At 51.2% G+C, this 26809-nt stretch overlaps 1 protein-coding gene across 4 annotated transcripts in view; it reads left to right on the plus strand.

Annotated features, from left to right (window-relative positions):
• CHST15 (carbohydrate sulfotransferase 15) overlaps window positions 1-25414 on the plus strand; it is an 85998-nt gene extending 60584 nt beyond the window's left edge. For all 4 annotated transcript variants that reach the window (XM_030805899.1, XM_030805914.1, XM_030805923.1 and 1 more), the window contains 3 exons: window positions 11378-11534; window positions 20592-20739; window positions 22740-25414. In XM_030805899.1, coding sequence (XP_030661759.1) covers window positions 11378-11534; window positions 20592-20739; window positions 22740-22930 — 496 coding nt within the window. In that variant the 3' untranslated portion in view covers window positions 22931-25414. The remainder of the gene's footprint in view (window positions 1-11377; window positions 11535-20591; window positions 20740-22739) is intronic.
• Window positions 25415-26809: the final 1395 nt, after the last annotated feature.

The following is a 26809-nucleotide window of genomic DNA, read 5'->3' on the forward strand; positions in this document are numbered from 1 at the left end:
AGCAAAGTCAAATCACTTTTAAATTTCCAGAGAAGGATTCAAGTGGCAAGTCCATTTTTTTTTTTTTTTTTTTTTTTTTTCTGGAGGAGAACAGAGGAATAATGGAAAGAAGTGGACCGGATGGTTCATATGGCCAAAGAAGCCAGCCAAGAATTCATGTTCCAGTTTCCTCTCTGTAAGAGATCATGACAATTTAAAACTAGCTTGATGCATTCCTATGCTAAATTGGCCCAGTTAATTAAAAAGAAGCCACCAATTGCAAGCAGAATTTTTCTTTGTTTAATCCCATTCGTAAGTGGTAAAGACTATTCTTTTCAAACACATCTCACATTAGCCTCCTGCCTCTTCATTTGTGAGACAGTTGATAGTGTTTGTCTCTTAATTCAGAGGCAGTTATAGCCTCCATTAAGTGTGAAAAATGCGTGGAAGGTGCTGGCACCTCCAACCTAGTTGGATTCCTCATTTATTCAAGGGACATTTGGAGTGGGGTCATGCACCATCTGTTAAGGATTTTACAGTGTCTATGTCTGGGGTTTGATTCTGTGTGTAGTCTTAATGCAATGCCCAGAAACAACCCACCACAGGAATGGTTCATTTTCCCATTCTGTGATGATGAGTCCAAAGGGAAGGAGAACTCAGCTCGGTGAAGAATTCAAACTCGATTTTGACCCAAACCCCTGGAGTCTTGGAACCTGGCTAGTTCTTTTCTTCATCTGCTTATATAAACTGATTTTTTAAACCACCCCTTGGACTGGTCAAATGATTCAGTTATGACGATAAACTAGGAAAGGAAGCAGGCTTTTAATGAAATGGATTCTGTTATAGGCAGTCACTCATGGGGACACAGAGGAATAGCGGGATCTGAACATTTGGGCAGGAACCCTGGTTTCGTCAGCCTCACTCTGTCTGCAGAGTGTGTGAGGGGGCCTGAGGGTGGTGCACAGCTTTCACCCGCTGAGTGTCTGGGAGGTATACTGGAGTCATGGTGGCAGGGACACAGGCATTGGAACCCCAGCCCTGTCACTTACTGCTCTGTAAACTGGGACAAGAAACTTAACCTCTCTGTGCCTCATTTTCTCATCGGTAAAATGGGGGAAGATAGTCCTACCTCCAGGGTAGTGAGAGTTAAGTGACTTAATATTTGTAGTAACGTGTTTAAACAGTGCTTGACAAATGGAAAATATGTAATCATCATTATTATTAGGTATCAGTTATTACTACTAATAACAATAAACTGATCACTCATTTACTCACTCCCCAAATAGAGTTGCAAACCACATAACCAAGTTTTGGTCAACAGTGGACCCCATATATGATGGTGGCCCCATAAAGTTATAATCCCGTGTTTTCATTGTGCCTTTTCTATGCTTCAATACATAAATTCTAACTCTTCTGTTACAACTGCTTACAGGATTCCTGTGCTGCAGGCTGACAGCATAGGAGCAGTAGCTGTACCTCGCTGCCTAGGTGTGTAGGGGGCTGTGCCATCTGGGTTTGTGTGAGCACTCTATGACATTCACATGACATCACCTACTGACGCATTTCTCAGAACATACATATCCCTGCTGTTAAGTGACGCCTGGCTGTATTTATTGAACACCCTTGATGAGCTAGATGCAAGCTGTACATAGGAGAGGAAAATCCATCCCGTTTGCTCTCACGGAGCCTCTGTCTAGTTGAGGGAGTGGGGCCAGGCTTCATGTAAATGATTGAGCTGGGGCAGCCCCTCTGCCCCAGAGCTATCTCTGGGTGAGGCTTCTGCCATCCATCCATTGTTGGACAGGACCACCTGTGGAGGCTTAGCCTTGGGTGCCGCTGGTGGCTTCTTCAGCTGAGGCTCGTTCCCAGGAGGGACTGGGCTGTGAGTTACTAGCAGGATGGCTCCCCAGTTTTGCAAAGCTCTGTAAATAGGAAGGACCCGGTCTTTGTGGATGCCTAAGCCTGGACGCACCTCATTCACCTACTTCCACATCAGAGGGAGCAGGATGCCCACCCTAGGGCAAAAGCCAGCACACACAGAAGGGAGCTGAGCCGGATTCATGCCTTTGAACCACAGCGGAACTTTGACTTGAGAATCTCTCTTGCTATTCAGGCAGCACCGGAAGCCCTTCTCCAAACAGCTCAACTTCCCCCAGCCCCTAGAAGCACTGATTGAAAGCCCTGGATGTGTTCTCAATCAGAAGAGAGCCTGGCACTGGGAATGTCATGCGATGTTTTCTCTGGAACAGATTTGCACAAGGATTAAAATGCAGGCTGTTCCTAGCACTGAGGGATTCATTATTGATTTAAACCATCTCAAAGGGAAATTAAGAGAACGCCTCTGTGGAGAAGAGACGGAATGAGGAGAAAGCCGTGGGGGTGTAGAGGTTGCAGCAATAGCCATGGATCGATTTCTCTTCCTCGCCTCTCCCTCCAGCTCTTACTCTTTCCTTTTCTCTAAGATTTTGGAAGATTAAGAATTACAAGGGTCCTTGTGAGGACTGCTGTAGTGCGGTGTCTTTATTGAAGCTGCCTATTGATTCCTGGTGGGTTCAGGCATTTTGCTTCCCAGAAGCTGCCTGTTGACACACCTTGATATGGGCCCTGGAAGCGGCGTGAGGTCGCTTTAATAGGACTGAGCTGTTGAGCCACCCGAGGTCAAGGGGATTGGCCTAGATCACAGAGCGGGGAGGGAGAGCTGGCAGCGCCCAGGCCAGAAGGACAGCTCGGGTCTTTGTGAAGGGGTTCTCTGAAGACTGTTCAGGAGGGACTGCCTGGTGAGGCACCACATCTTGTTATTGGTGGGAGAAAAACCACCAAGCTGAAAACTCCCAAGTGTTGAACACTGTTTATGTTTTGGGGGAATGTTTGTGAAGTCCTTGGCAGTCCTGTGTATTCCCACACGATTGTTTGGAGAGGATGGTTCCGAGCAGGAGGAACACCCTAGGGAAAAGGAGCCCCGTTGTGTCTATCTGCGAGATCCTAAGGTGAGATGTGTGCCTGCTGGGCTGGGATCAGGGAGGGCACTTAGAAACGACCCTGGGGCAGCCAGAGTTCAGGGACCTGTCTCACCCGGAGTTCTGGGCCGCTTAGTGAGGTTGACGCTGTTGAAGGAGGGGGTGGCAGCACATGTCACATACTGGCCCCGCCCCGGTGTGCAGTGGCCATTGCCCTGCAGTGAGGGGCCCACACCCTGGGCCTGGCTTTGTAACCAGGGGTAGCCCACCAATCCTCAGTGCACCCTAGTTTTCTTGCCTGTAGAAACATCTGCCATGAGAGTCACTGGTGAATCACGAGAAGGTGCTTTGTAAACCACGCCAGGCTCGGAGATGTCAGGGATGCTTGGTGTTGCCTCTGAGAAGTGCTGCCTCCCAGTCTGTGAAGTTGCCAGGTCCCTGTGATTGGATGCTCTGGGAGGAACAAAGAGGGGCTGGGAGCCCCACTTGTGCACAAGGAACCTAGGGCCTGGTAGGAAATAGAATGGCCCCAACAAACAGGACACCTATCATTCATTTGGGCGTTTTTAGGACCAAACATGGATGTTCTTAGCTGGCAGAGAATGAGCCTCACCAATGTCACCCCTGTGTTCAGTCTAAGGTGACCTTAGACATTCCCTCCAGATCAGCTGGCCTGGCCAGTCTTGTCTCATCCAGCCTCCTGATGAGACAGTCACAGTTTGTGATTCAGTGGAACAAAAGGGCTCCATCTCAGCTACATTAAATGGCCTTTTTTTCCTGGTAGGAAAAAAATATATAATCATTATTGATGGCACCATATCACAGGCTGGGAATTATTGATCAGTGATTTAAATTCGGATGCCAGCAAATGGAGAATAACGAGGCCAGGTGCTCTGGCTGCCTCTCATTACAACCCTCACGTGGCCACAGTACTGCAAGATGTTGTTGAGGGTGAATTGGAGGACATGAGTGTGTCCCCATCTCGGGTCCTCCTGCCTGAGGAAATGTGACCGTTGCCGTAACTGTCACTGAGGAGCCAGTGTTTGAGGAGCACGGGGAGGTGGGGCCAGTGTCATTGGGGTGAGCCAGCCCAGGGATGGTCACCTGCTCCCAGCTGCCTGCAGCTGCAGCTCCAGCTTGGGGTCTTTCCTCAAAGGTGGCCCTCTGAGAAGTCCCACACGTGGAGCAGTAACCGGAGGAGATGTCAGAGCTCCAGGCCACCGAGCGCCTGCCCTTGTCTGAGCTGAAACTGCGATTGAAGCTTGCGCGTTTGGGTGCCTTTTGAGCTGGGTGATCTTAGTGACTTCTGACATGAGTCCCTTTGGGAACTGCTGTGTTAGAACCAGCAGTCGCTCATCAGGGTGATGAAAACATCTTGGGACTGGGGAGTGGTGGTGTTCACACAGCCGTGTGGTGTATACTAAAAACTGGTGAATTGTTCACATTAAATGGGTGAATGCTACAGTACGTGGATCATTTCTCAATATAAAAATGATATGAACAAAAATACTGCACAAGGAGGAGGAACCCACTGTGGAGAGAGGTTTTCCCAGACTAGTGGCATTGGAGCCGGGACCTGCAGAGCTCTCCACATAGAGGCCAGGCCCATGAACAACCACATCATCACTTAGGAACTGGAACTGTCAAACACTAATGAGCTATTGTGATCACCGAGGAGTATTAGCTTTTCCAAGAGATACAAGATGCCGCAGTGTGTTCCGGCTTCATGATAGATGCCTGAATTCCCTTTGCTGTTGCTGTCACTTTTCTAGATGCCCGATGTGATGTTCTGTAAACACATTTGCTGTTCCCGACCGTGGCATTGGAGTTCCTCACGTTTATCCTAAGTGTTTATTTGCCACTCTATTACATTTGTAATTGTTTATCAGTCTCCTGTGACTTATTAAGTAGTTCTGGAGTAGAATTGACTTTTTCTTCCAAATCACTGTGCACCTAAAATAATAAAAACACCTAAACAAACAAAACCCGAAAACTATCAGTGCAGACGGCCAGCACCCACTCTAGTCAGCCGTGGATTCGTCTCCTTGCCTAAGCTCGGAGGGCAGGGGCCACGTCCTGCTGGGTGAGGGGCTTTGGGGTCAGGCAGGCCTGGGTTGGTTTGGGTCCCAGCCCTGCCCTGGAGCTTCCTGGGCTGCGTGACCATGGGCAAACTCCTTAACCTCTCTAGTGTCAGCCTTCTGCCCCATAAAATGGGGTGGCCCACATCTCATTGTGGGGTTGTGAAGATAGACGCAGAGCATGCATGCAGCACCCAGTACAGGGCGTGGTGGTGGTGGCCCTCCCTGCCCCCCAGCATCCACATCAGGAGTGGAAACCGAGAACATTGCAGGTGCTAAACCCGGAAAGCAATCACACAGAGCCCTGCCAGGAGGAGCAGCAGCAGCTCCTGCTTTAATAGTGATCAGCTCACCGACCTCTGCTCGCTGGCTCAGAACAGCACCCTGTAAGTGTCCCTGAATGAATTCAGCAGTGGTCTTGGGTAATCATCCAGATTTTACATAGTAGGGCCTTGCCCACTGCTGGCCTCTCCTTTGTCGCTTGGGGAGAGACATGGTCACTTTCAGAGGCACTGGATTGATAGAGCCCTATGCCCCCTAACATACATTTCCCATCCCACTGCTCCTCCAGGGGTCCCAGGACCCCTGCGCTCCACAGGAAAGGGGCTGAGCAGTACCCCATGAGCACAGGCCCAGTGTGAAGGGCTGCGCCGGCAGCCTTCTAAAATAACCGCAGCACAGAAGGCCTGGAATGCATTTGGACTTATATTTGGAATTGTCGTTGGAAACAGTCCTGGCCAAATGTAATACCCATCTGTTCAGGATGGTTTGAGAGTAAGAAAATGAGGTGGCTCAGCTGGAGGGGGCTGGGCAGCCCTGAAACTCAGGGCTGGGAGGGTATCAGGTCCCCTGGCCCCCACTCTATCCTAGAGCCCTCCTTCCCTCCAGCCTAGGCTGCTCCTGCCTCCTAGGACCATTCCCTCGTGTTGGCCTGCCCTGACTGGAGGTATTTCCCCTTGCCTGCAACCAGGCTTTCTTCCCGAACCTTCTGCCCGCTGGTCATCCTTCAGGAGTTCGGGACTGGGCTCCTTCCTGCTGAGTTTTTGCATCTTCAGGGAGAGCAGACAGGTTTGGTGCCCAGCACTGAAAGCAAGCGTCCACTGAGGCCGTGAGCTGCCCGTCACCTGGCTCCACCCTCCCACATTCCTCATGCCGTGCCTCTGTTAATGCATCCTGGGGTTGCATCCGTGCCCCTGCAGTTCTGTGATGATTCATCGTGAGCTGTGTGTTTTCCATTCCATTGGTCTCCTTCCCCCACTTCCTCATGGGATAGTGGATTTTGAAGACTAAAAGGTGGACATTTCAGTTTGTTTCTGTATGTTTCATCTTGTTCCACGGTGTGCCTGTCCGGCCTTTTGACGTCCAGTGGATACTTATTCTTGATATGTTTGCTGTTCTCAATATTTTCTGAGTGGCTTTAACCTATCCGAGTGGCTTTCTCTCACCCAAGATTATTAACTCACTCTTTTCCCCTGGAGAGTAGTCAAGGGGGAAATGATAGCTTTGTTACTTGAAGACAGTCTTAGGAAGCATTCACTTAATTCTTGGGGAGAACCCAAACAGTGCTCCCCTGTCTCAGTGCTCCCCCGAAGGGAAGTGCTCCTGTCTGCATTTGCCTTCCTTCATGCTTCCTTGTGGGAAACCTGGCCACATGGTCCCAGTCCTCCGCTACCCTCAGGGCCACTTCCAGGGTCTCAGGGTGTCAGAGAGGTGTCGGCAGAAATAACTCCTTGGAGTTATTGGTCTTCCTTAGAATTGGGGTTTAAAATCTGTATTGGTTTCCTAGGGCAGTCATAATAAATCACCACATTCTCTTATGATGCTGGAGGCCAGAAGTCCTAAATCAAGATGTCTTCAGGATTGGTTCCCTCTGGTGGCCCTAAGGGATAAAAGCTGTCCCCTGTTCCCAGCACTTGGTGGCCTCCAGCAGTCCTTGGCGTTCCTTGGCTCATAGATGCCGCACTCCAGGCTCTGCCTCCATCTTTCTGTGGTGCTCTCTGTCCTCTCCTCTTTTTATAAGGACACCAGCCATTGGATTTGGGACCACCCTAAATCCAGGAGGATCTCATGTTAAGATCCTGCACTTAATGACATCTGCAAAGACCCTATTTCCAAGAAAGGTCACATTCACAGGGGCTGGGCTTAAGACTTGGACATAATTCTTTGGTGTCCACTATCCATCTAACTATGGAATCCAGATGGTGGCCATAGCTCGTGGTGAATGTAGACCCCGTTCAGATGTCTGTGACACAGCAGGATGCCAGGGACCCAGCGTAGGTTCTCGCAGTGGGGTTTGAGGGGCTCCCAAAGCCCACTGCCAATTCTCTGAGCAGATCCAAAGTACCCAGAGGTGACTGAGAGGCCAAAGGAGTCTCTTTTCATCCAGCCCAGGAAGGAGCGTGGCCTGGCCCTCAAAGGCTGTACATGTGACTCACACGAAGTGAGGTAGTGAGTTCACTTTAACCCACCCCAAACAGATGAAAATCAGCCGTTTCACCTGCTGGGGGTGGGCTTGCCTGATTGGAACAGTGGGTGTGTCCCAGTTTTTCCCAGGGATGACTTCTTGATCTCTGAAGAATTGTATGGAATCAGCAGATTCCTTATGAAGTGACTTTGTATTTAAAATCAAGACAGGCTTAGGTGCTTTTGTTTTATTTATGAGCCAAATATCTGCAAGAATTGATATTACCACAAAGAAAATTCTCAGTATGGAAACCTTCAGCCAATGTTTGGGTTTGTGTGAGGTAATTTATGTGATGGAATTCCAGTTCCACCAAACAATTTGGGTAGTTCTGTGGGCATCTTTGGTAAAAACTGGGCTTCGAATTCTTATTTAACATGGGATTTTATGACAGTTTCAGAAGCATCTGTTACTTTTCATTGACGTAGTTTCTTGGGCTGAGCCATAATATTGACAGGACTCATAGGAAATGTGTGAGCCAGGAAGGGTACTCCTCAGACCAATTGCCACCTGGCACCCCTCAGTGCACACAGCCAAACCTTGTTTGAAGGTTCACGCGTATCTGATTTTGGCACTTATTGACCAGCCATTTAGGTCATAGTAACTATGAGCGACGCTATGGCGACAGATGCCGTGTTTCAGTTTTGATGTATCTTCTAATTCTGAAGAAGGAAAACAGCACAGGTGATGTTGGGGACACCAGTAATAAGCTGATGTGGTGTTGTCTTGGGGACTATTCTCAGGCGAGTGTGGATCTGGGGAAATCTACTCAGTGGCCACCGAGCACCTTTGCTGACTGTCACTTTGGACAGTTTGGCTGGCCAGGCTGTGGTAGATGGAACACTACTGTTCTGGTGGGTGTTTTGATTCTGGGAACTCTGTGGGTAGATCTCAAACCGCTGAAGACTTCCAAGAGGTGTCCTCTGTGAACATGGGCCGTGGATGAATTCTAGAGGGCTGTGTCAGAGGCACCCCATGTGCCAAGGCGGGCTACAGAGGTGGATAGCTTCTGGGCCTGTCCCTAAGAAATGCTGCTCCTCATATCATGACCTCAGTTAGAGGGGAGGGCAGTGGAGAAGGCACATTTGCAACAGACCCTGCTATAAGGGAGCACAGTTTTTGCAGGATAGTGTGTGGCTGAAGGTCTGATGTGTTTGGAAGTATGGATGGCCGCTGGGCGTGGTGGCTCACGCCTGTAATCCCAGCACTTTGGGAGGCCGAGGAGGGTGGATCACCTGAGGTCTGGAGTTCGAGACTAGCCTGGCCAACATAGTGAAACCCTGTCTCTACTAAAAATACAAAAAATCAGCTGGGCGTGGTGGCGGGCACCTGTAATTTCAGCTACTCAGGAGGCTGAAGCAGGAGAATTGCTTGAACCTGGGAGGCGGAGGTTGCAGTGAGCCGAGATTACGTCATTGCACTCCAACCTGGGCAACAAAAGCGAAACTCCGCTTCAAAAAAAAAAAGAGAAGGAAGTATGGATGTCAGATACCTGGATGCATGGGTGCAGAATGAGAGTCACAGAATTGCCTTCCCTGGAAAGAGGGGAAGCCAGGTTGGAGAAGTTGAAGGAATAGAAAGTACAGAGCTTCGAGGAGAGAGAAGTGTGACCCTGTAGAGCCACATAGGCCACGTTTTTCATAAGCCCAGTTTCACCCTTGGCCCAGAGATGCAGGTGTGTGCAAGAAGAGAGTAGGACATATGGCAGGAAGGTTGAAAACAGACAAAACGGGCTGTAAGGAGAGATAGAGGAGAAAAAAGAGTAGGAAACTCACACCCTGAAAGTTCTGTTGAAGACAAAAACACCTCTTTTTTTTTTTTTTTTTTTTTTTTTTGAGACAGGTTCTCCCTCCCATTGCCCAGGCTGGAGTGCAATGGCACGATCACGGCTCACTGCAGCCTCAACTTCCTGGGCTCAGGTGATTCTCCCACCCCAGTCTCCAGAATAGCTGGACTACCGGCATGCACCACCACGCCTGGCCAATATTTTGTATTTTTAGTAGAGACGAGGTTTCACTATGTTGCCTGGGCTGGACTTGAACTCCTATGTTCAAGTGATCCTCCCACCTTGGCCTCCTAAAGCGCTGGGATTACAGGCATGAGCCACTGTGCCTGGCCCTGACATTTGTTACAATGGCAATGCAGGCCTTCTTCAGGACCATTGTAGTAGGTATAGGGACTGCCATGACAGTTTTCCAGTAGAGGAAAGAGACTCCAAATGCAACTAGGAAAAGTAGGGATTTTAAAGCCGAGGCAGGTGGATCAGTTGAGGTCAGGAGTTCAGGACCAACCTGGCCAACATGGTGAAACCCCATCTCTACAAAAAATACAAAAAAATTACCCAGGTTTGGTGGGCAGGCACCTGTAGTCCCAACTACTTGGGAGGCTGAAGCAGCAGAATCGCTTGAACCCAGGAGGTGGAGGTTGCAGTGAGCTGAGATCACGCCACTGTACTCCAGCCTGGGGGACAGAGCGAAACTCCGTCTCAAAAGAAAAAAAAAAAAAAAGCCAAGGAGCAGGGTGAGGGGGTTGGTGGCTGGAAAATTACTAAGGGGAAACATCAAGGGGGAAGGGGTGGGGATTCTGGCTAAACCAACCCAATGGGATTCTTGCTGGAGACAGGCCAGGTGGCCAGGCATCTCCTGGGGGTGGTGGACCAGGAATCTGATCAGATAAGAAGGGTGGTCAATTAACCAAGGGTGGGGGATTCTGGCTAAACCAGCATAGCAGTGTCAACAAACAATATTTTGACAAATTTAGTTTAGAGATCTCACTGGTGTTTATTAGCACGGTCCGTGAACAGGGCAGCATCCCATTCCTGTAATATGAAGGTACTCCTGTGGGCCCAGCCAGGTTCTGGCTTTATAGGCAGAAACGGGCTGAAGAAGCAAAAACAGGGAACAGAGAATGGATTGTTCATTTCAAAGTGACTTTCCTTCTAGGGTTAAAGCAAAGGGGACGTCTGACTGGTTGCTGTGTATCCCCTGGTTTTTTGGAAACTGGCCCGTTCTGAGTTCAGTTCAATTACGTGGCACCTAGCACAGATGACTCTGTTCTGGCCTGTGGGGGCCTAGTGCAGAAGCTCAGTCCAGAACAGTAGCCTCTCATACATTTTATTTAACAGCAGGATTCTTGCTAAAATAGGGTGATGCAGAGATGGACCTGGAGGTAAAAAAGTTGAGGTCTAGTTGGGAGGAGGATACAGAGGAGCCTGAAGTGGGTCAAGGAAGACGATCAATTCCCGTGCAGCAGCATTCTGCCATACGCGTGCGTGGTGTCTATGAACAGATCTGTGTCCACGGGTAAACATGTAGTTCTGCAGGTATTCACGTGCATATGTGGGGGTGCTTTTACATCGTGTTAAAAACGAGGTCCCTGCCAACCTAGAAAGATACATCTCATCATTTTTTTTTTTCAGTGTCAGGAATGTGTATGGAAAGGACTGGGAATTTCATGTGGAATTGTAATATTGTGAGAGCAACAGATGCTCTTATTTTTGTTCCCTTCAGTAGAGGAGAGAGGAATGAGAAGGTGCATACAATTTTCATGGCTTCTCTTTGCTAGTGTACCATTTTTGTAATCTGGTATTGTTTGAAGCTCCCTGTTACTGGGAAAACAGAGGCTGCCTGAGATGATGGAACAAGCAACAACATAAAAGCAGCTGGTGGTTTGTGTGGGGCCAGTAAGACATGCCTGGGTCTGGAAGAGCTTAGGTGGCCACGAGAAGGGTGGGAGCTCGGAGGGATGAGGGAGGTGGCTCATCTGCAAGGGAAGGAAGAAGGGTGGTTGTGTTTCAATCAGGAAAACTAGATAATGTAATTGTACACTGATTTTCATTGTTGCCCAAATGGTGTGATTGCACGTTCATGGGTGGTAAAAATATACATTTATTTTATTCACAGGTTGTACTCAGACTACCTCTACTTTGCAAGTTCGAATAAATCCGCAGACGACTTCCATGAGAAAGTGACAGAAGCACTGCAGCTGTTTGAAAATTGCATGTTTGATTATTCACTGCGCGCCTGCGTCTACAACAACACCCTCAACAACGCCATGCCTGTGCGTATCCCCCGAGCTGGCCCCTGGCAGAAGGAGCTGGTTTGTTGTTATTATGCAAGCGGCATTGTGGGTTTGGGTTTTAGCATAGGAACAGAGAGAAGCGTTTTAATGTGCAAATGCTGTTCCCCATTATTCATGGATGTAAAAGCTGAAAACTGATGGGCTCTTAGTCTGGCTCCCTGCCTTCTTCCCTGCTGGTCACCTGCCACCTCCCCCTCCTCCCTCAGCAGGAGGATGAGGGTGCGTTTAGGAAGATTACCATTTAGCAAGACACCCGGCAATTAGAATCAGCAGACACGAGGACACCCGACTCTCAAATTGTCTTAAGAGCATTCTCTTGAGCGGTGGATTGTTTTGTTGGTTTACAAAATTACCCATCAATGATTTTCAGTGCTTCTTTGACAGAGTCTCAATTGAAAAATATTTTCTGTTGATTCCTCAATCGTATCTCTTGTTCTTCCTTCAGAACTGTGTCTGTAAATTTCTAGCCTTTTTGAATGCAAAAAGCTGTTATTGGTGAATTCAGCACCTTTTAGCCCCGGGATAGTTTTCCATGCTGGTCTCCCTGGGCTGGCTGTGTGCTTCAACAGCAGGGCTTATGCAGCGAGGCTAATGCCGCTGCCTGTTCCGCTTGCTCTGCTCAGCGTCTCACGTGGCAAGGCACGAACAGGCCTGCTGTGGAGTCTTGGAAGCCCCCAGGTGGTGGGGCTTCAGGCCAAGAGGCTCTGCCCCCTCTTTCTTATTACAGAGGCCATGGGATCTGGGAGGCAGCATGCAGGGGCAGCAGGTGGGATTCCAGGCTGCCCTGTTGGACTTTGTAGTTCGGCAAGGAAGATGCCGCAGGGACACAGGTAACCCCAGAGCCTGCTCTGGTGCCAGGTAGGAGGAGTGCACTTTGGAACCAGCCATTGGTGTGGGTCAGGTTTCCAGCTTGGCCGTTTGCTGGCTGTGTGATTCTAGGCAGTTGTCTCAGCCTCTCTGAGACTCAGTTGCTTTGTCATACAATGGGGTAACAATACTGCTTTACCAGGCTGTTGTGATGGGTCTGTCTTGCATTCCTGCGTTCATTCTTGCCAGTATGTCCCCTGCATGGCACTGGGTCCTGGGGCCACAGCAGTACCAGGACAGGTGTGGTCCTTGCCTTCCTGTGCAGCTGCAGGGGATAGAAGATGGAGGCTGGGCAGGGAGCTCTGGCCACCAGAGAACCACCTGAGAACAGGGCATCAGACAGGTTCTTAGGAGACGGAGTGTCTGTGCTGAGGCCTGAAGGAGAGTTGGCCAGGGAAGTGAGAGCAGCATGTGCAGAGGCCCAGTGGTCAGCACCACTTGCCATGCAGAACACAGCCAGCCACGTGGTGTGGGAGATGGGGGGCACTGAGGGAGGGGGCTTGGGTGCGTGGTGCGTGGGACCGCACCGCCGGGTCTAGCCTCAGAAGTCTAGACTTCACCCTGAGACAGATGGGACCCCTCAGAGGGTTTTAAGTAGGGGATAGTGTAGGAGTGGAAAAGGAATATCTCACTACTGTGTTCATGGCTGAGGCACCTATAATAAAACACTAACGTGACAAACCACATATACTTGTTTAATGTAAGTTTCATGTAACCAAGGGAGGGAGCCTTCATAAGGAAACAGAGACCCGGAGAAACGGGAAACCTGTGCGTGTTTGTGCTTGGGTTTGATGAAGAGAGCAGTCAGGGAGAGGGCTGTGATTGTCAAAGGGGGAATGACCCAGTGGCTCTGTGGCCACCGTCACAGGGGACACAGGGTCTTGGAGAAACTCTATTTGTGTGTGGCTTGACCAGCACAGCTTGTCGACCTGGCTTCGTGACCCAGAACCGCTCTCAGCTGTGACTCTTGGCCCTGGACCCCTATGGAGTGAGTCTGAGAGAACAGGCAGGGCAGCCCACCCAATCCTCAAGGTGGCTCCCTGAGGGCGGTCTCAGGGCTGGGGCTGGCAGGAGGAAAGGGGTGCTGGCGTGACGCCTCAAGGTGGGGTTGTGGTTTCTTCCAGCACTGATCATAATGCTGAGCAGAGAGGGGTGCCCAGTGTGTGCTGACAGACACGAATCAAGTTGCAGCTGTGACTCAGGCCAGGCCCATTTTGTGCCACATCTACACTTTCCTGCTGCAGGTGGCTGTTCCATCCTGCAGGCCCCGCATAGAGGACCTTCAGTCCTGGCATAAACAGTAATAGCAGCAGCTAAGAGCCAGGGCTATTATGGGTCAAATGCCGAGGTTGGCACGAAAATCGGGGAACATGCTCGCGGACTGGGTTTCCCCGTCATCCTACCATGCCTGATTCAATCCACCCACGAGTCCTTCTCCCTCTTTTTCCCAGTATTTCTAGAGAGCTCCACTGTTCTACCCTCTGCTATTGCCGTGATTCAGCCACTGGCCCTTTCATTGCAACCCCCACCTGCACAACTTCCCTCTCAATGGGAGACAGCCCCTCCCCAGACCCCCTTCTCACCTTGATCCGTTGCACCAGCCATCTTTCTTTTTTAGGGACAGAGTCTCGCTCTGTCGCCCAGGCTGGAGTGCAGTTGCACAATCTCAGCTCACTGCAAGCTCTGCCTCCTGGGTTCACGCCATTCTCCTGCCTCAGCCTCCTGAGTAGCTGGGACTACAGGTGCCCACCACCACACCCGGCTAATTTTTTTTTGTATTTTTAGTAGAGACGGGGTTTCACTGTGTTAGCCAGGATGGTCTCAATCTCCTGACCTCGTGATCTGCCCGCCTCTGCCTCCCAAAGTGCTGGGATTACAGGTGTGAGCCACCATGCCCGGCTGCACCAGCCATCTTTCTAAGATGCCGAACTGCCATCACTATTGATGGGGTTCAGGGCACACTGCCCCCAAATATAACAGCTTGGCATTTGAGAAAACAGCAGAAGCAGGAAGGCCATTCTTGCCTCCCTGTCTCCTCCTCCTCTGAAGCTGGCCGTAAAACACTCAGAGCAGAGGTGCCCTCCCTGTACATCCTCATCTCTGAAGAACTGGGGGCACAGAGGCAAATCTGAACAGACAGGCCTGGCTGTGTCTCCCCCAGTGCATGACCACGAGATAATTCCCCCTTACAGGGATTCGTGGCTCTGAGCTCACTTCTTTGGCTGGCACTCATGCTCTCACTTAATCAGCCAATATTTATAAATGCAAAGCAAAGAGAGGAAATTCCCCAGCATTATTAAATGATATAATTTGAAATCCTAAACAACTGTCATTACAAACAAAATGTGTGACATCGTCAGGAGACTGTCTCCAGGTGAATTTAAAGCATGGCTGGGGGATTCGCCTACTTTAGTGTGGGAAGCGAGGGTGCACCTTTGTCCCCCGAGGGTCAGGGGGTGTAGGACCCCTCCAGGAATGAATCTTGAGGGAAAAGTCCAAGGAAAATCCAAGAGGAACCAAATAGGAGTGTTGTCCCATCTTTGATCGGGGCCTCCTTTCAGGGAAGGAAGAGCTTGGTGCACAACTTTCGAGGCTTGTCTGAGGCCAGCACCCTGACTGAGGGAGGGATGAGAAGGAGGAAGGCATTGGTGGTTCCCTGCCCCAGCTGGCCAGGTGACCCGGTTTGCCTGGCTCCCTTCTCTGCCCAAGTGCCTCCTGGTAGACAAGAGCCACCAGGTGGAGCCTGCCGAGGAGGCTGTGTGTGCTGGTCAGAGTATGGATGGGAAATGATGGATTCAGCCAGTGTAGACTCAGCACCAGCCTGGCACTACACCTTAACACAGGCCCTCCCATGCCTGGGGCTTCCTACTGGGAAAACTGAGGCTCAGGGAGGCAGCCTTCCTCTGGAGTCACAGCCAGTAAGCAGAGGATCTAGGACCCAAATCTAGGCCTTTTAACCCAGCTTCCCCTAGACGTGTGTTTGGTCTCAACATTTCCCCAACAGTCTGATCTTCAGTGGTTGCTACTCTGCACTCACGGCGTGGCAGGCCCTGGTCCAAGAGAGAAGGTGCAGGACGGTGCTGTGACCAGTTGTGTGCTTGGAATGAGGCATGTGTCCCCACCTTGGCGTTTCTACCACATTGTGCCTTTTGAAACTTTCTCCTGTTCGTGATCCTGCGTGACTCTCAAAACAAACCCTATAGGTGGGTGGGAAGACAGGAGTCAGTCAATGTCACTGTCAGCAGATGAGGACAGCGTGGGGCAAGGTATCCAGCTAATGTGGTCGTAGAAGGGGCCAGAGCCCTCCCCTGCAGGCCCTGGGACCACTGAGTTCTCTCTGCAGGAGACTGCCTGAAAAGGACTGGGAAAAGTGGGGCAGGTGTGGGCTTTGCACTGGGGACTCCTAGGAGGAAGCTGCTTAAGCTGGGCTGGGTTTAGATGGGCAGGGAGAGGCAGGGCAGGGGGAACTCCTGACCCAAGGCACAGTTTATTTTAATAGCTTTAAATAGTGTTTCTTGCTGCAGAAGAGCTAATATCTAATATGCACATGCAGTCTGCATGCTGCTGGGCACTTTGTACCATGCAGAGTGTGCTGACTCCCATCCAGTGCCCTGGGGCCAAGCCCTTGGATACTTTCTCCCACACAGAAGGGAGGGTGTGCCCCTGCCCTCCTGCTCCGGGTCAGCACTCCGACCGTGAACTGGAGAGCACTGCTGAAACTGAGCCGTAAGTTCATGGGCACCATCGTGATCCTCCCTGTGTTGTATATGCTTGAGTCTTTGCGATAAAAGGTTTCTAAAACTCCAGCTGTGAGAGGTGAAAGGGATCTAACCTTTGTTCATTACTGCCAGCCCCTGTCCCAAGCCCTTTCAATGCATCGTCTCATTAGAGATCCCTTGAAATCATCCCTGTTTTACAGATGGGAACACTGAGGCTCACAGAGGTTAATTCTCCCACCCATAGCTGGTATCAGGCAGGCTCAAGGTTCAATCCCGGGTCTGCTGGCCTTTGACACTCAGGGATTTTTTGCCTTTCCTAGCTGGCTCCTAAAAGCAAAGGATTTTGCTGGCAGGAGGCCCGGGTTTTATGTTCAATTTTGCATTTTGCTGAGGATGACAAGACAGTAGCTTAGCGGGTGCCTCTGGTCAGAGGAGATCCCCAGGGGCAGGCCCAGTGGACAAGAGGGATGCGGCAGTAACAGATTGTCCCTTAATCTTCTCTTCAGTCCCTGGAGAGCTCACACACCAGACAAAGAGCCAGGCAATCAGAAACCCTCTTCATAAAGGTGAATTTTCATTTCTGGGAGGAGAAGCCAGTTTCCCTCCAGCTGTGAATCCCAGCATGGCCACAGCCCTGGGAGGGCAGCTTTGTAAGGCACCCCGAGCCCCGGCACACCCTCCTGGAGTCATTCACCGCCTTCCTGTGGCACCCGGACGCAGGGGCAGCACAGACCCCGCTGCCTCTGGCCAGCCCCCACCACTGTTCTGCAGCACACCTTACCCTGGGGAGTGCTCAGAGGGGCCAGTGAGCCTGCCTCAGAGCAGGGTCCCCAGAAGACTGGTGCCTGGATGAGCAGCAGCCACAGCCCCTGGGAACTTGTCAGAAATGCAAACGCTCTGCCAGTCCCAGACCTCCTGAATCAGAAACTCTGGGGACGGGGCCATGGTCTGTTTCCCAGGCCCTCCAGGTGGGTGTTTGTGGGCTCCGGTTGGAGAGCCACCAGGGCTCTTGTCACCACTCCCTCCTTTGTGCCCTCTGGGGTGGGGCAGACTTGCTCCGGGGCGTGCTTTACTCTGACTGTCGTCTCTCTCCACCCACTCCTTTTCTCCACTGTGTGCATCACAAGGTGATCGCTGAAGTCTGTTTCTTTACCAGTTGAGCTCTGTCTCCATGAGATTGCAGCTTCCCTGAGGCCAGGGCCACTTCTGTTAGCAGCAAATCACCATTGCCTAGCAGCGTGCCTGGCACATGGTGGCACGAGCTCAGCTTATTTGCCAAATGAATGAATAGGGACAAGTGGGGAGGCTGGCTGGGGACTCCCAACTGAAATCCCTAGTAGGGGACGGAGAGGCTCGGCCAGGTACCTGTCTGGGGAGAAGGGGGGACTGGGACTGTGCTCAGCTCAGCCTCGGCTCTCGGTGGGGATTGCTCTTCTCTGGGGCCCTGCATGGGGAACAAGCTCCACATGCACAGGTGACCTGGCTTCAGGTCCTGGCTCCAGGGGTATTGGCCACTGACCCTGAGTAGCCCCCTGCCCTGCCCTGCACCTCCGTGTTTTTATCGGTGAATCAGCTGGCACGGTTAACTTCAAAGGCTTCTCGCAGCTCTGATGTTTTCTAATTTTAAGCACATTGGGCACTTGCCCTAAATACCCTTTTTATTTTTGTTCTATTTTGATTCTCTGTCCTATACTGGGAAAAGGTGAGGGGAAAAAAAATCTGCTGGGGGCTATCTTTGTCCTGTCTTCATGGTGCATATGGTTGCAGTACTGATACTGCCTGCACCAGAAACTGTCACTTCAGGTGACCACACTCCCCCTGCCTGGCAAGGGGGCTGGGGCTTGGGGTGGGAATTGAGGGGTCTTTGGGGTAGATAGATCAGAGGGAAGGCACAAAGTGGGAGGGGAGGTAGCCCCGGGAGAAGCAGCCGAGCGCCAGGAGGCCTTCCCCGCCTGCAGCCCCTGCGGTTTCCTCTTTTCCTCCCCTTCTTGGCTCAGCCCTGCCTGCTGAGGAGGACCACGCTGTGGTGCAGGCCTGTGTCCACCTGAGACAGCGCAGGGGGCTCTCATGAGGATGGGCACAAACAGGGTTTCAGAGAACTATCTGTCAGGTGCAGGTGCCCAGCCAGGTGCTCGGACAGACCACAGCTGCTCTAAAACACCGCAGCCTGCCACAAACACCTGGCTGCTTTCCTTCTGGAAAGTTCTCCTGTTGAAAGGCACATTCTCTGGAAAAGAAAAACCTCATCAGACTGGTCTCCCCTACGAGGGACGGCCTACAAGCCTGCCAGGGAGAGAATTGAAAAGCCCCGGGAGGCCGGTGACTTAACAGCGAGTTGGTCTCGTCATGATTCGTCTGCGTTGGAGGCGACACACATGTTTATTTCTGAGACTGGCATGTTCTCATTTTCCCTTTAGTTTCGGCCCAGCTTGAGATCTTTTTTCTGAGCTGGCATGTGAGGTAGCAACAAAGTGTGGGTTGAAAACAGCTAATGAATTTTGAAGGCAACTTATCCACTCTAATTGCTTTTCTTCCTCCTCATCCTCCTCCATGGTTAGAAAAATAATGAAATGGGAAAAGAATAGTTAGCATCTGTACATATTGTGCCCAGTCTTTCATTGTCTTATTGTTAACACTGTATTCAGCAATTGCACCTGAGAACCATGTTGAGGGCCAGAGTGCAGGCTTTGCAAGGATGGGATGGTGGAGAAGCCACAGTCCCTGCCCTCAAGGTCAAGGTCCAGGTCAAGTTGGGCAGGAAAGGAAATGTGACATGAGAGTGTCTGCCTAAAAAATGGGAACTCCAGAGAGGAGCCTGGGGAGCCGGGAAGTGCTGCATATATGAGAGGATGAGCTGGAAGTTTAAGCCAGGCCCAGGACTTTCTACACATAGAAAGCTGTGAAGGCTGTAAGCAGGGCTGGCTATGGCTAGATCGCTGCTTTGGAAAGCCCATGCTGGTGGCAGGGTGCAGATGAGAGTGCAGAGACCAGGGGAAGGAGAAACAGCCAGGAGGCTGTAACAGCTTCAGGTAGGTGTAGATGGGGCATAAACAAAGGCAGTGGTGTGAACTGGGGAGAGGTGGGAGATGAGAAGTTCTGGGCAGACACAGATAGGCAGAGCAGAGTCCCTGGGCACTTGGAGAAGGGGCAAGGGGAGAAGCCCTGGAGAAGGGAGCCTCACAGCAAAAGGGGAAGAGGCTGTTTTTTTCTGGAAGCTTTGCTAAGAGTTTAGGGTGAACTGTGGAGTTAGAGGAAACTGTTCCCAAGACTGCTCTCACTTCTGACACCAGTTGCAAGTTCAGGAGAGATATTCTCCAACCCACCTTCAGGTTCAGTAATTTTCCAGAAGGATTCTCAGAACACACTGGAGGCTATTCCGCTCTTGGTTATGATTTATTACAGGGAAAGGATGAAGATTAAAATCAGCCAAGGGAGAGGAAGTGGAGGGGGCAGACTCCAGGAGGGGCCCAAATGCGGAGCTCTGAGTCCTCCTCTCCCCGTGGAGTCATGGACGGTGTTAGTGCCACTGGCCATGGTATGTGACAATCCTCGTGGAGTATTGCCAGGCCAAGCCTTGGGGGTCCAGACCTTTTACTAGGGCTCCGTCACATGCAGCTCCTGTGGCTGACCTTTAGTCTCCAGTCCTACCAGAGTCAGAACCGATACCATGTGGCCCAAGGCCCCATCATCAATCTCAGTGTTAGCCTGCCCATGACCAAAGCCCTCAGGCCAACCAAGACACTTCTGTCAGGTAGGACGTCCAGGGGCCCAGAGATCACCCCCCAGGAGCCGAGGGAAAGGCCCGGTTCTCTCTGAGTAGAGTTAAATCTTCACCACATGGCTTGCAGTAAGGCACGAGAGAAGGAACAGAAGGGTGAAGACCCGGGAAATGGGTACTAGAAAGTAGAAGGGACTTAAATAGGAACATTCTCCTGTGTACTTGGTTCAGTGCTGATTAGATGCTGATTTACACACACCCTCACAGTCAAGGATGTTCCTCTGGCATCAGGCATTTGGCTCTTCACTCATCTAGGTTGTCTTTGGGGTGTCTGTGGTTGATTTTTCACAGCCAGTTGTGTGCTGCGCATAGAGGTCACAGTGGAAACAGAGAAACAGCCAGGATATTGTGCAAAGAACATGTGCACCATTGGTGGCCACAACCTTGACCTCTTCCCTGCACTTCAGTCCTTACCTGTGAAATGGAGGCATGGAGCTGCCCACAGGGTGTTGTGAGGATTAAATGCAACCCCTAATATAGGAATTCTTTGCACATGTAGCACAAAACCCCCCATAAAGAAGCAAGAACACCTTGTGTAAATCCAGCTTCTGAAAGTAACATTGCTAGGATAACTCTTTTGTGGTACAGTGAAATGCCATACCACTTTGGAAAAGTGCCCTATGGTGTTGGGGCAACTGCTCCTGAAATAATGCCCTTCTTCTGTGGTCCTAGGTGAGGCTCCAGGTCGGGCTGTATGCTGTGTACCTTCTGGACTGGCTCAGTGTTTTTGACAAGCAACAGTTTCTCATTCTTCGCCTGGAAGATCATGCATCCAACGTCAAGTACACCATGCACAAGGTCTTCCAGTTTCTGAACCTAGGTATGAGTGTGGTGCTTAGACTGACAGGGCAAAGCATGAGCTCTGTGGACTTGTTGTGGGAGTCCTCTGGGGCAAATGCAGACCTGGTCAGCTGGGTGGGAATGGGCTGAGCTGGGAGGCCTGGGGATGTCCTCCAGGAGGCCTGTTAAGTACCATTTATTGAGCACTAGCTGTACACAGGTCATTGTGCACAGTATGGTGAGGGATTCTCTGGAGAGGAGGAAATGGTTTCCCTTCTGGGAACTTATGGTCTAGTGAAGGGAGAGGAGGAAGCCGTAGCTCACCTAACTGAATGACAGGGTGCCATGGGGAAGGTCAGCACTGTCACGCAAGGTACGTGCTGATGGTTTGGGATCCCAGCTACTGCAGGGATGAAGAAGGCTTCATGGAAGGAAAGGGCCTGAGAGCTGAGCTTTGTAGGACCAACAGGATGTCACTGGGGGGCTGGAGCAGAGGACATGGGGCTTGGAGGAGGGAACAGACAGATCATTGCATCATCTTGGGTTCTTGGAAATTCCTGGAGTCAGAGCCGTGTGGCTGAGTTTTGGCTGCTGGTCATGGATGCTGGGCCCCTGGGGCATGAGTGCCTGCCCTCAGCCTGTGGATACCACACACACCCCCCCTCACCCCCCACAGGGGCCTGAGAGTCACTTTGTGGTGACAGGCCACACTGCTGACTATGGTGATGGCTGGCAGAGGCATGTGCTGGCGGAGCGAGTGCTGCCCATGTGGATGGGGCACCCAGGGATGGCTTGAAAGGCTGAGCAGGCTCGAACAAGCCGCCCTCCTTCCCAGAACACCTCCTGCAGCCCTGACTAATGGTCTTGCCTGGGAACTTGGTTAATTGAGTATTTCTGGAAATATATCTGCCTGCCACTGGGACTTGGGCCTCTTTGATCATTTGATTTTGTTTCTCCTTTTTTTGGAATTTGATGAGCTCTTTCCCTTCCAAGGCTTAGAATCATCTTTCTTTGATTTGACCACATGTTGACTCTGTCCCATTAATGAGCTTGTCTTTTGTCCCCAGGATGGATAGTAAGGCCAATTCTGTATCTCATATGGCCCTAGGATGCTGGGACATGCTTTTTCTGTATATGGGCTAAGGACTTTGGCCAGATCCCAAGAGCCCCCGGTTGAGGCTTGAGCAGTGATGGGTTACACCAAGAAGCTGTGGCCCAGAGGGTGGGGCGTGGGGGTGGCAGCCCCTGCTGTTTTGTTTCAGGGCCTCTCACTCCAGAGGGCGGGGTGTGTGGGTGACTGACAGCCCCTGCTGGCCTGTCCAGGGCCTCTCCTCACTCCAGAGGGTGGGGCATGGTGGTGACTGACAACGTCTGCCAGCCCGTTCCAGGGCCTCTCTTCACTCCAGAGGGCGGGGCGTGGGGGTGACTGACAGTCCTTGCCGGCAGGCCTCTTCTCACTGATTTCCTTGCTGCAGATGGAGGTTCAGCCAGTGGGGGCTCTGGGCACAGGTGGCCTCCTCCCAGCCCTCCTCCCTATGGCCACTTCACAGCAAGACGCACAGGGTGAAACTGTGCAGGCCCAGGGCCCTTGGCGTGAGCAGCCTGAAGTAGAAACGATGATGGTAGAATTCCAGAGGGCTGCTGAGCAGGAAAACCGAAACCCATGGGCTGTGCCCGGCAGGCCGCATGTTCCTCCAAGGATGGGCTGACACTCATGGAGAGCAGCCCACCGAGGGCAATTGGAAGGGAATCCTTGAGGTCAGCCTCAGACGCTGTATCATCATTAAATGCCAGCTGGGCTCCCCCGAGGATGGGCATCCTGCACCCGCCGCAGAATTTCTTTGCAATTTCCTAATGGTGTTTCCACCTTCCTCCCTCAGTGCTTCCAAAATGGATCCAGCCAAAGAATTTTAATCCCTAAATACATTCTCTTAAAGGAAACTCCCGTCTGAATACGAAGCATAGCTGGGATTTTTGCAAAGTCCCTTTTAGTTCCTGCCATGCCTCCTGCCTTACGGGACTCGTCTTCTTTTATTCTAGGGCCTTTAAGTGAGAAGCAGGAGGCTTTGATGACCAAGAGCCCTGCATCCAATGCACGGCGTCCCGAGGACCGGAACCTGGGGCCCATGTGGCCCATCACACAGAAGATTCTGCGGGATTTCTACAGGCCCTTCAACGCTAGGCTGGCTCAGGTCCTCGCTGATGAGGCGTTTGCGTGGAAGACGACGTGAGAGCTGAACTGTTGCTGCACGTGCTGGGCCCGCCAATGCCGTCATCATCAGGATTTTACAAATCTCTTTGCGGGGAACTGTTTCACTCATGGTGTGGAAAACCCCAGGACTCTGCCACTCCAGGCACACATGAATTATAACCATTTTGGAATTTCCTTTGTGATGTTCAAGAGCTCAGCAATGGACCCCTCACAGAGCTCCTCTGTCCGAGGCCATTGGAGACCCCAGTTTCTCAAGAATTCAGCTCTGCTCTGAGCGTCGTGGAGCTTGGGGATGCAGCCAGCTGGCCTGCCCTGGCTGTGGAGAGAACACCTAGGAAGGCAGCCCGGCCCTGCCCGCCTCCGCCTTCTGGAGAGCCTGAGTCTGGGTTCTGAGTTAGCAAGCCAGAGGTCATGCCACAGGCCTGGCTGGAACTTAGACTTCACGTTCCCTTTTCTCGCCCTAGAGATGGGGTCTCGCCGTGTTGCACAGACTGTCTGTATTCAGTGGCTGTCTTCACAGGTGTGATCGTACCACATTCACTTCTGAAACACTCTTGTTGAGATGGCTAACCTCACTGGGACAGAGAACCGCAGTCTTTCAAGAATGGAGGCTCTTCATGTATTTTTTTCCTTTACTCCAAACTCAGCCCTCCAGTTTCTTCAGATGTAAACCCCGTTAACATCACTGTTTCCAAAAGGAAAAAAATAAGTCAGTTTTTGGCAGCACCTTCATCTTTCTGACCTCCTCCTCTTCTGTCCTTGTGGACTTACGTTTAACATAGAAAATGAATGCGTTCAAAACAAAACCACTTTCTGCATTTAACCAGCCCTGGCTGTCTCTCTGCTGCCTCTTTATACGTTTTCTCAAGAAATTCAGTTTATAATTGGAAGGGAAATTTTTGCTGTTAATGCCAGAATGAGCAACCTGAAGGAATTGAACACTTCATGGAAAATCTAGGTAATTCAAGCCCTCATCAGGGTTATAAGATCATCAGAGAAACAGAGGATTTTAATTTTTAGTTCTGGCCAGCTACAGGCTCCATTTCTCTGCCTTCCCATTGGAAATAGTTTATTTCCACATTCTCCACTACGTGTGGTCAAAGTTCCTCACCCAGCAAGGGACTATAGATACTCGTGTCCCGATTCCAAAACAATGCACAAGCTGAACTTGGGCTGAACGTGGCGTGTTGAGATTTGGAATGAGGTTTCTAAGAGCCGTGTTCTTCATGGAATTTTCCAGGCTACTTGGCAGCTTGGTTTACCGATGGATGGGCTAGAGACCTTGTCATTTCTTGGAAGTCACAGGGAAGATTGAAGAGAACACTTGAGCATCCTTGGCAACAGCGCAGGTGGGACCTGGATGAAGCTTTACACTCAAGTGTTGTCAAGGGAAGCGTCCTGTGAACCAAAGTTCTCAGGCCAAGGTCTCGCCCACCAAAGCCAGAAAGTGCAAGCACCCATCTACCCAGCTCTAACTTGTATGTGTGAGACAGACCGGGCTTCAGGGGTAGGAGAATCTGCAATCGCTCAGCCGTCCCCTCCTGGTGCTGTTGTCTTTCTGTCATCAGAGAAGGGACACAGCACGTTTGAAGGTATGCAGAGGGCTCTGAGCGCCAGGATGGCCGGGGCTGTTTTTGCTACTGAAGGAGCGTGCGTCCTGAACTCCCACTTGCAGGGACAGTCCCCACCGTCTCTATAGCCGGCACTGGGAGCAGCCGCCAGCAGGAAAATCTGGCCTGAACACAAGGATGCTTTAGGGAGAGATCACTTCAGTGTGTGTGTATATTTATTTGCAGTACAGTGCGTATGTGTGTGTGTGTGTGTGTGTGTGTACGCGCACGTGTGGGTGAGTGCGTCTTCTGAGTGGGTTCTGTTCAGTTGCTAATGAGGCTCCTCCGCTCTGGACACAACCCTTTTATAGATTAATTTCTCTGCCAATTAACTTGTCATTTTCAGTACATATTTTACTATCCCACACCAACCACAATTACAACAAGGGATTTTTCTTATGCACTCCTATGCATGTGAATAACATGTGGTGTAATTCTGCTTCTTACAGAAGTATTTCTGAAGGTATTATTTCCAATATTATTTGGTTTATTATGCGGATCTTTTTTATATATGCAGTCCCATCCCTTCTGTGCCAATCAATGCCATCCAGACATGGTTTTTCCCTCCAGGGGCCTTTCTCCAGAGGGCACTTCTGCTGCCTCTGCTTCCTCTCGTTCGAGGCCCGGCTCTTGCTGACAGACTAGGTTCCGTTCTGGGCGGTGGTTCTCGAGCCTGCCACTCAAAACCAAAGCGAATTGGAGCATTTCTCACAACATGGTATTGAAGTTCCTTTTTGTTCTCAAAAGCTGTGACTGTGTTAAATTGTACTCCCTTAGTCCTGTAAGGTATGTTAAGCGAATCGCAGTTAACGCTGTACTTTTATTAATATTTAACAAAATTAAAGATGGACCCATATGAGTGACGCCTGTGGAGCGTGTGCTCTTCCTCTGCAGCCAAGCTCTTCCTGGTGCATGAGTGCATCGCAGTAGTTTAGTGTGGGACCTGCTCGAGTTGTGCAGGCTCTGTGTAAAGGGGAGTTACAGCTGTGCTGGCTGCTGAGAGACGAGGTGTGATTGTGCGAGCAACAGGCAGAAGAAAACTCAAGACCAGAGAGAAAAGGATTCAGATGTTAGCAGGGACTCCCTGTGTGAGTCCTTGTTGGGGTGTGAGTCAGGGTGGGAGATCTGGCCCAGCCCACAGTCAGGCCTAGCATTGTCTTCAGACCTTCAAATTTGAAGGTTAAGTGACCACAGGCCTCATTCCGGTGGCCTGCCTGGGCCCTGGCAGCTGTGAGTTTGAGACCCCCGGTGTCTCTGGCATATGTCCTTATCGCTGAGGTTAAGCCTGCAGAAGGAGGTGGTGTGCGCTCAGGTGGGGCAGCCAGGACAAAAGACCACAAACAACAGAAACGGATTTTCTCAGTCTGGAGGCCAGAGGCCCGAGATCAAGGCGCCGCAGGGCTGGTTTCTCTGGGGGTCTCTCTCCTTGGCTCGCTGATGGCTGATGGTCTCTGTGTGTTCATGTGGCCACACACACATGCCCCTGCCGCCTCTTCCTCTCCTTATAAGGACACCAGTCAGAGTGGATGAAGGCGTGCTCTGACAGCCTCATCTTAACCTCATCACCTCTTTAAAAAACTTTATCTGCAAATGCAGTCACATTCTGAGGTACTCAAGATTGGGACTTCAGCATATGAATTTGGGGCACACTTTTCAGCCCATACAGAGGGGACATCTCAGGCTTAGGGCTCTGAAAGCTGGGCCATCCTGAGCACAGCGTGGACCATGGTGGGTCCCCCAGTTCTGGGCAGACCTTCCTGGGGGAGCCTTTCTCCCCAGCACCACCTCCCACAGTGGCGTGTTGAGGTTGGAGGCAGGTGTGTCCAGGCTGGAAATAGGGGAGACCCCATCTTTTCCTGCCAGGGTCAGGAATGGCTTTACCCAGCAGGGAATGGAGGATGGGTGGGAGTCAGGAGCAGGACGACTGGGGTGCATCTTTGAGGGCTGAGGGCACGACCTCCCTCCGTTTCAGATCTCCCCTGAAAGCCTCTCCCGTGAGGCCACCCACTCCCCATGGAGAAACCAGCCCTCGGGAAGAATCCTGATGAGCATGCCTCTTCCCCACAAAATGACCCGATTTGGGAACTGAGGCAAAGGCTGTGCTCCAGGTGGAGGAACTCCAAGGATCCCTGAGTGTGGAGACAGGGATTCTGTGGGTGGCTGTTTTCCTGTTACTCCAGAAATCTCACCCTCTAGGCAGCTGTGCTGCCTATGGTGAGGCGGAGCCCATGGGGACTGATAGGAAAACATCACTCTGATGAATCGGGTTTTCCCAGTACTTCACCGGG

Source organism: Nomascus leucogenys, chromosome 3 (genome assembly GCF_006542625.1).
Source record: "Nomascus leucogenys isolate Asia chromosome 3, Asia_NLE_v1, whole genome shotgun sequence".
Taxonomy (NCBI): domain Eukaryota; kingdom Metazoa; phylum Chordata; class Mammalia; order Primates; family Hylobatidae; genus Nomascus; species Nomascus leucogenys.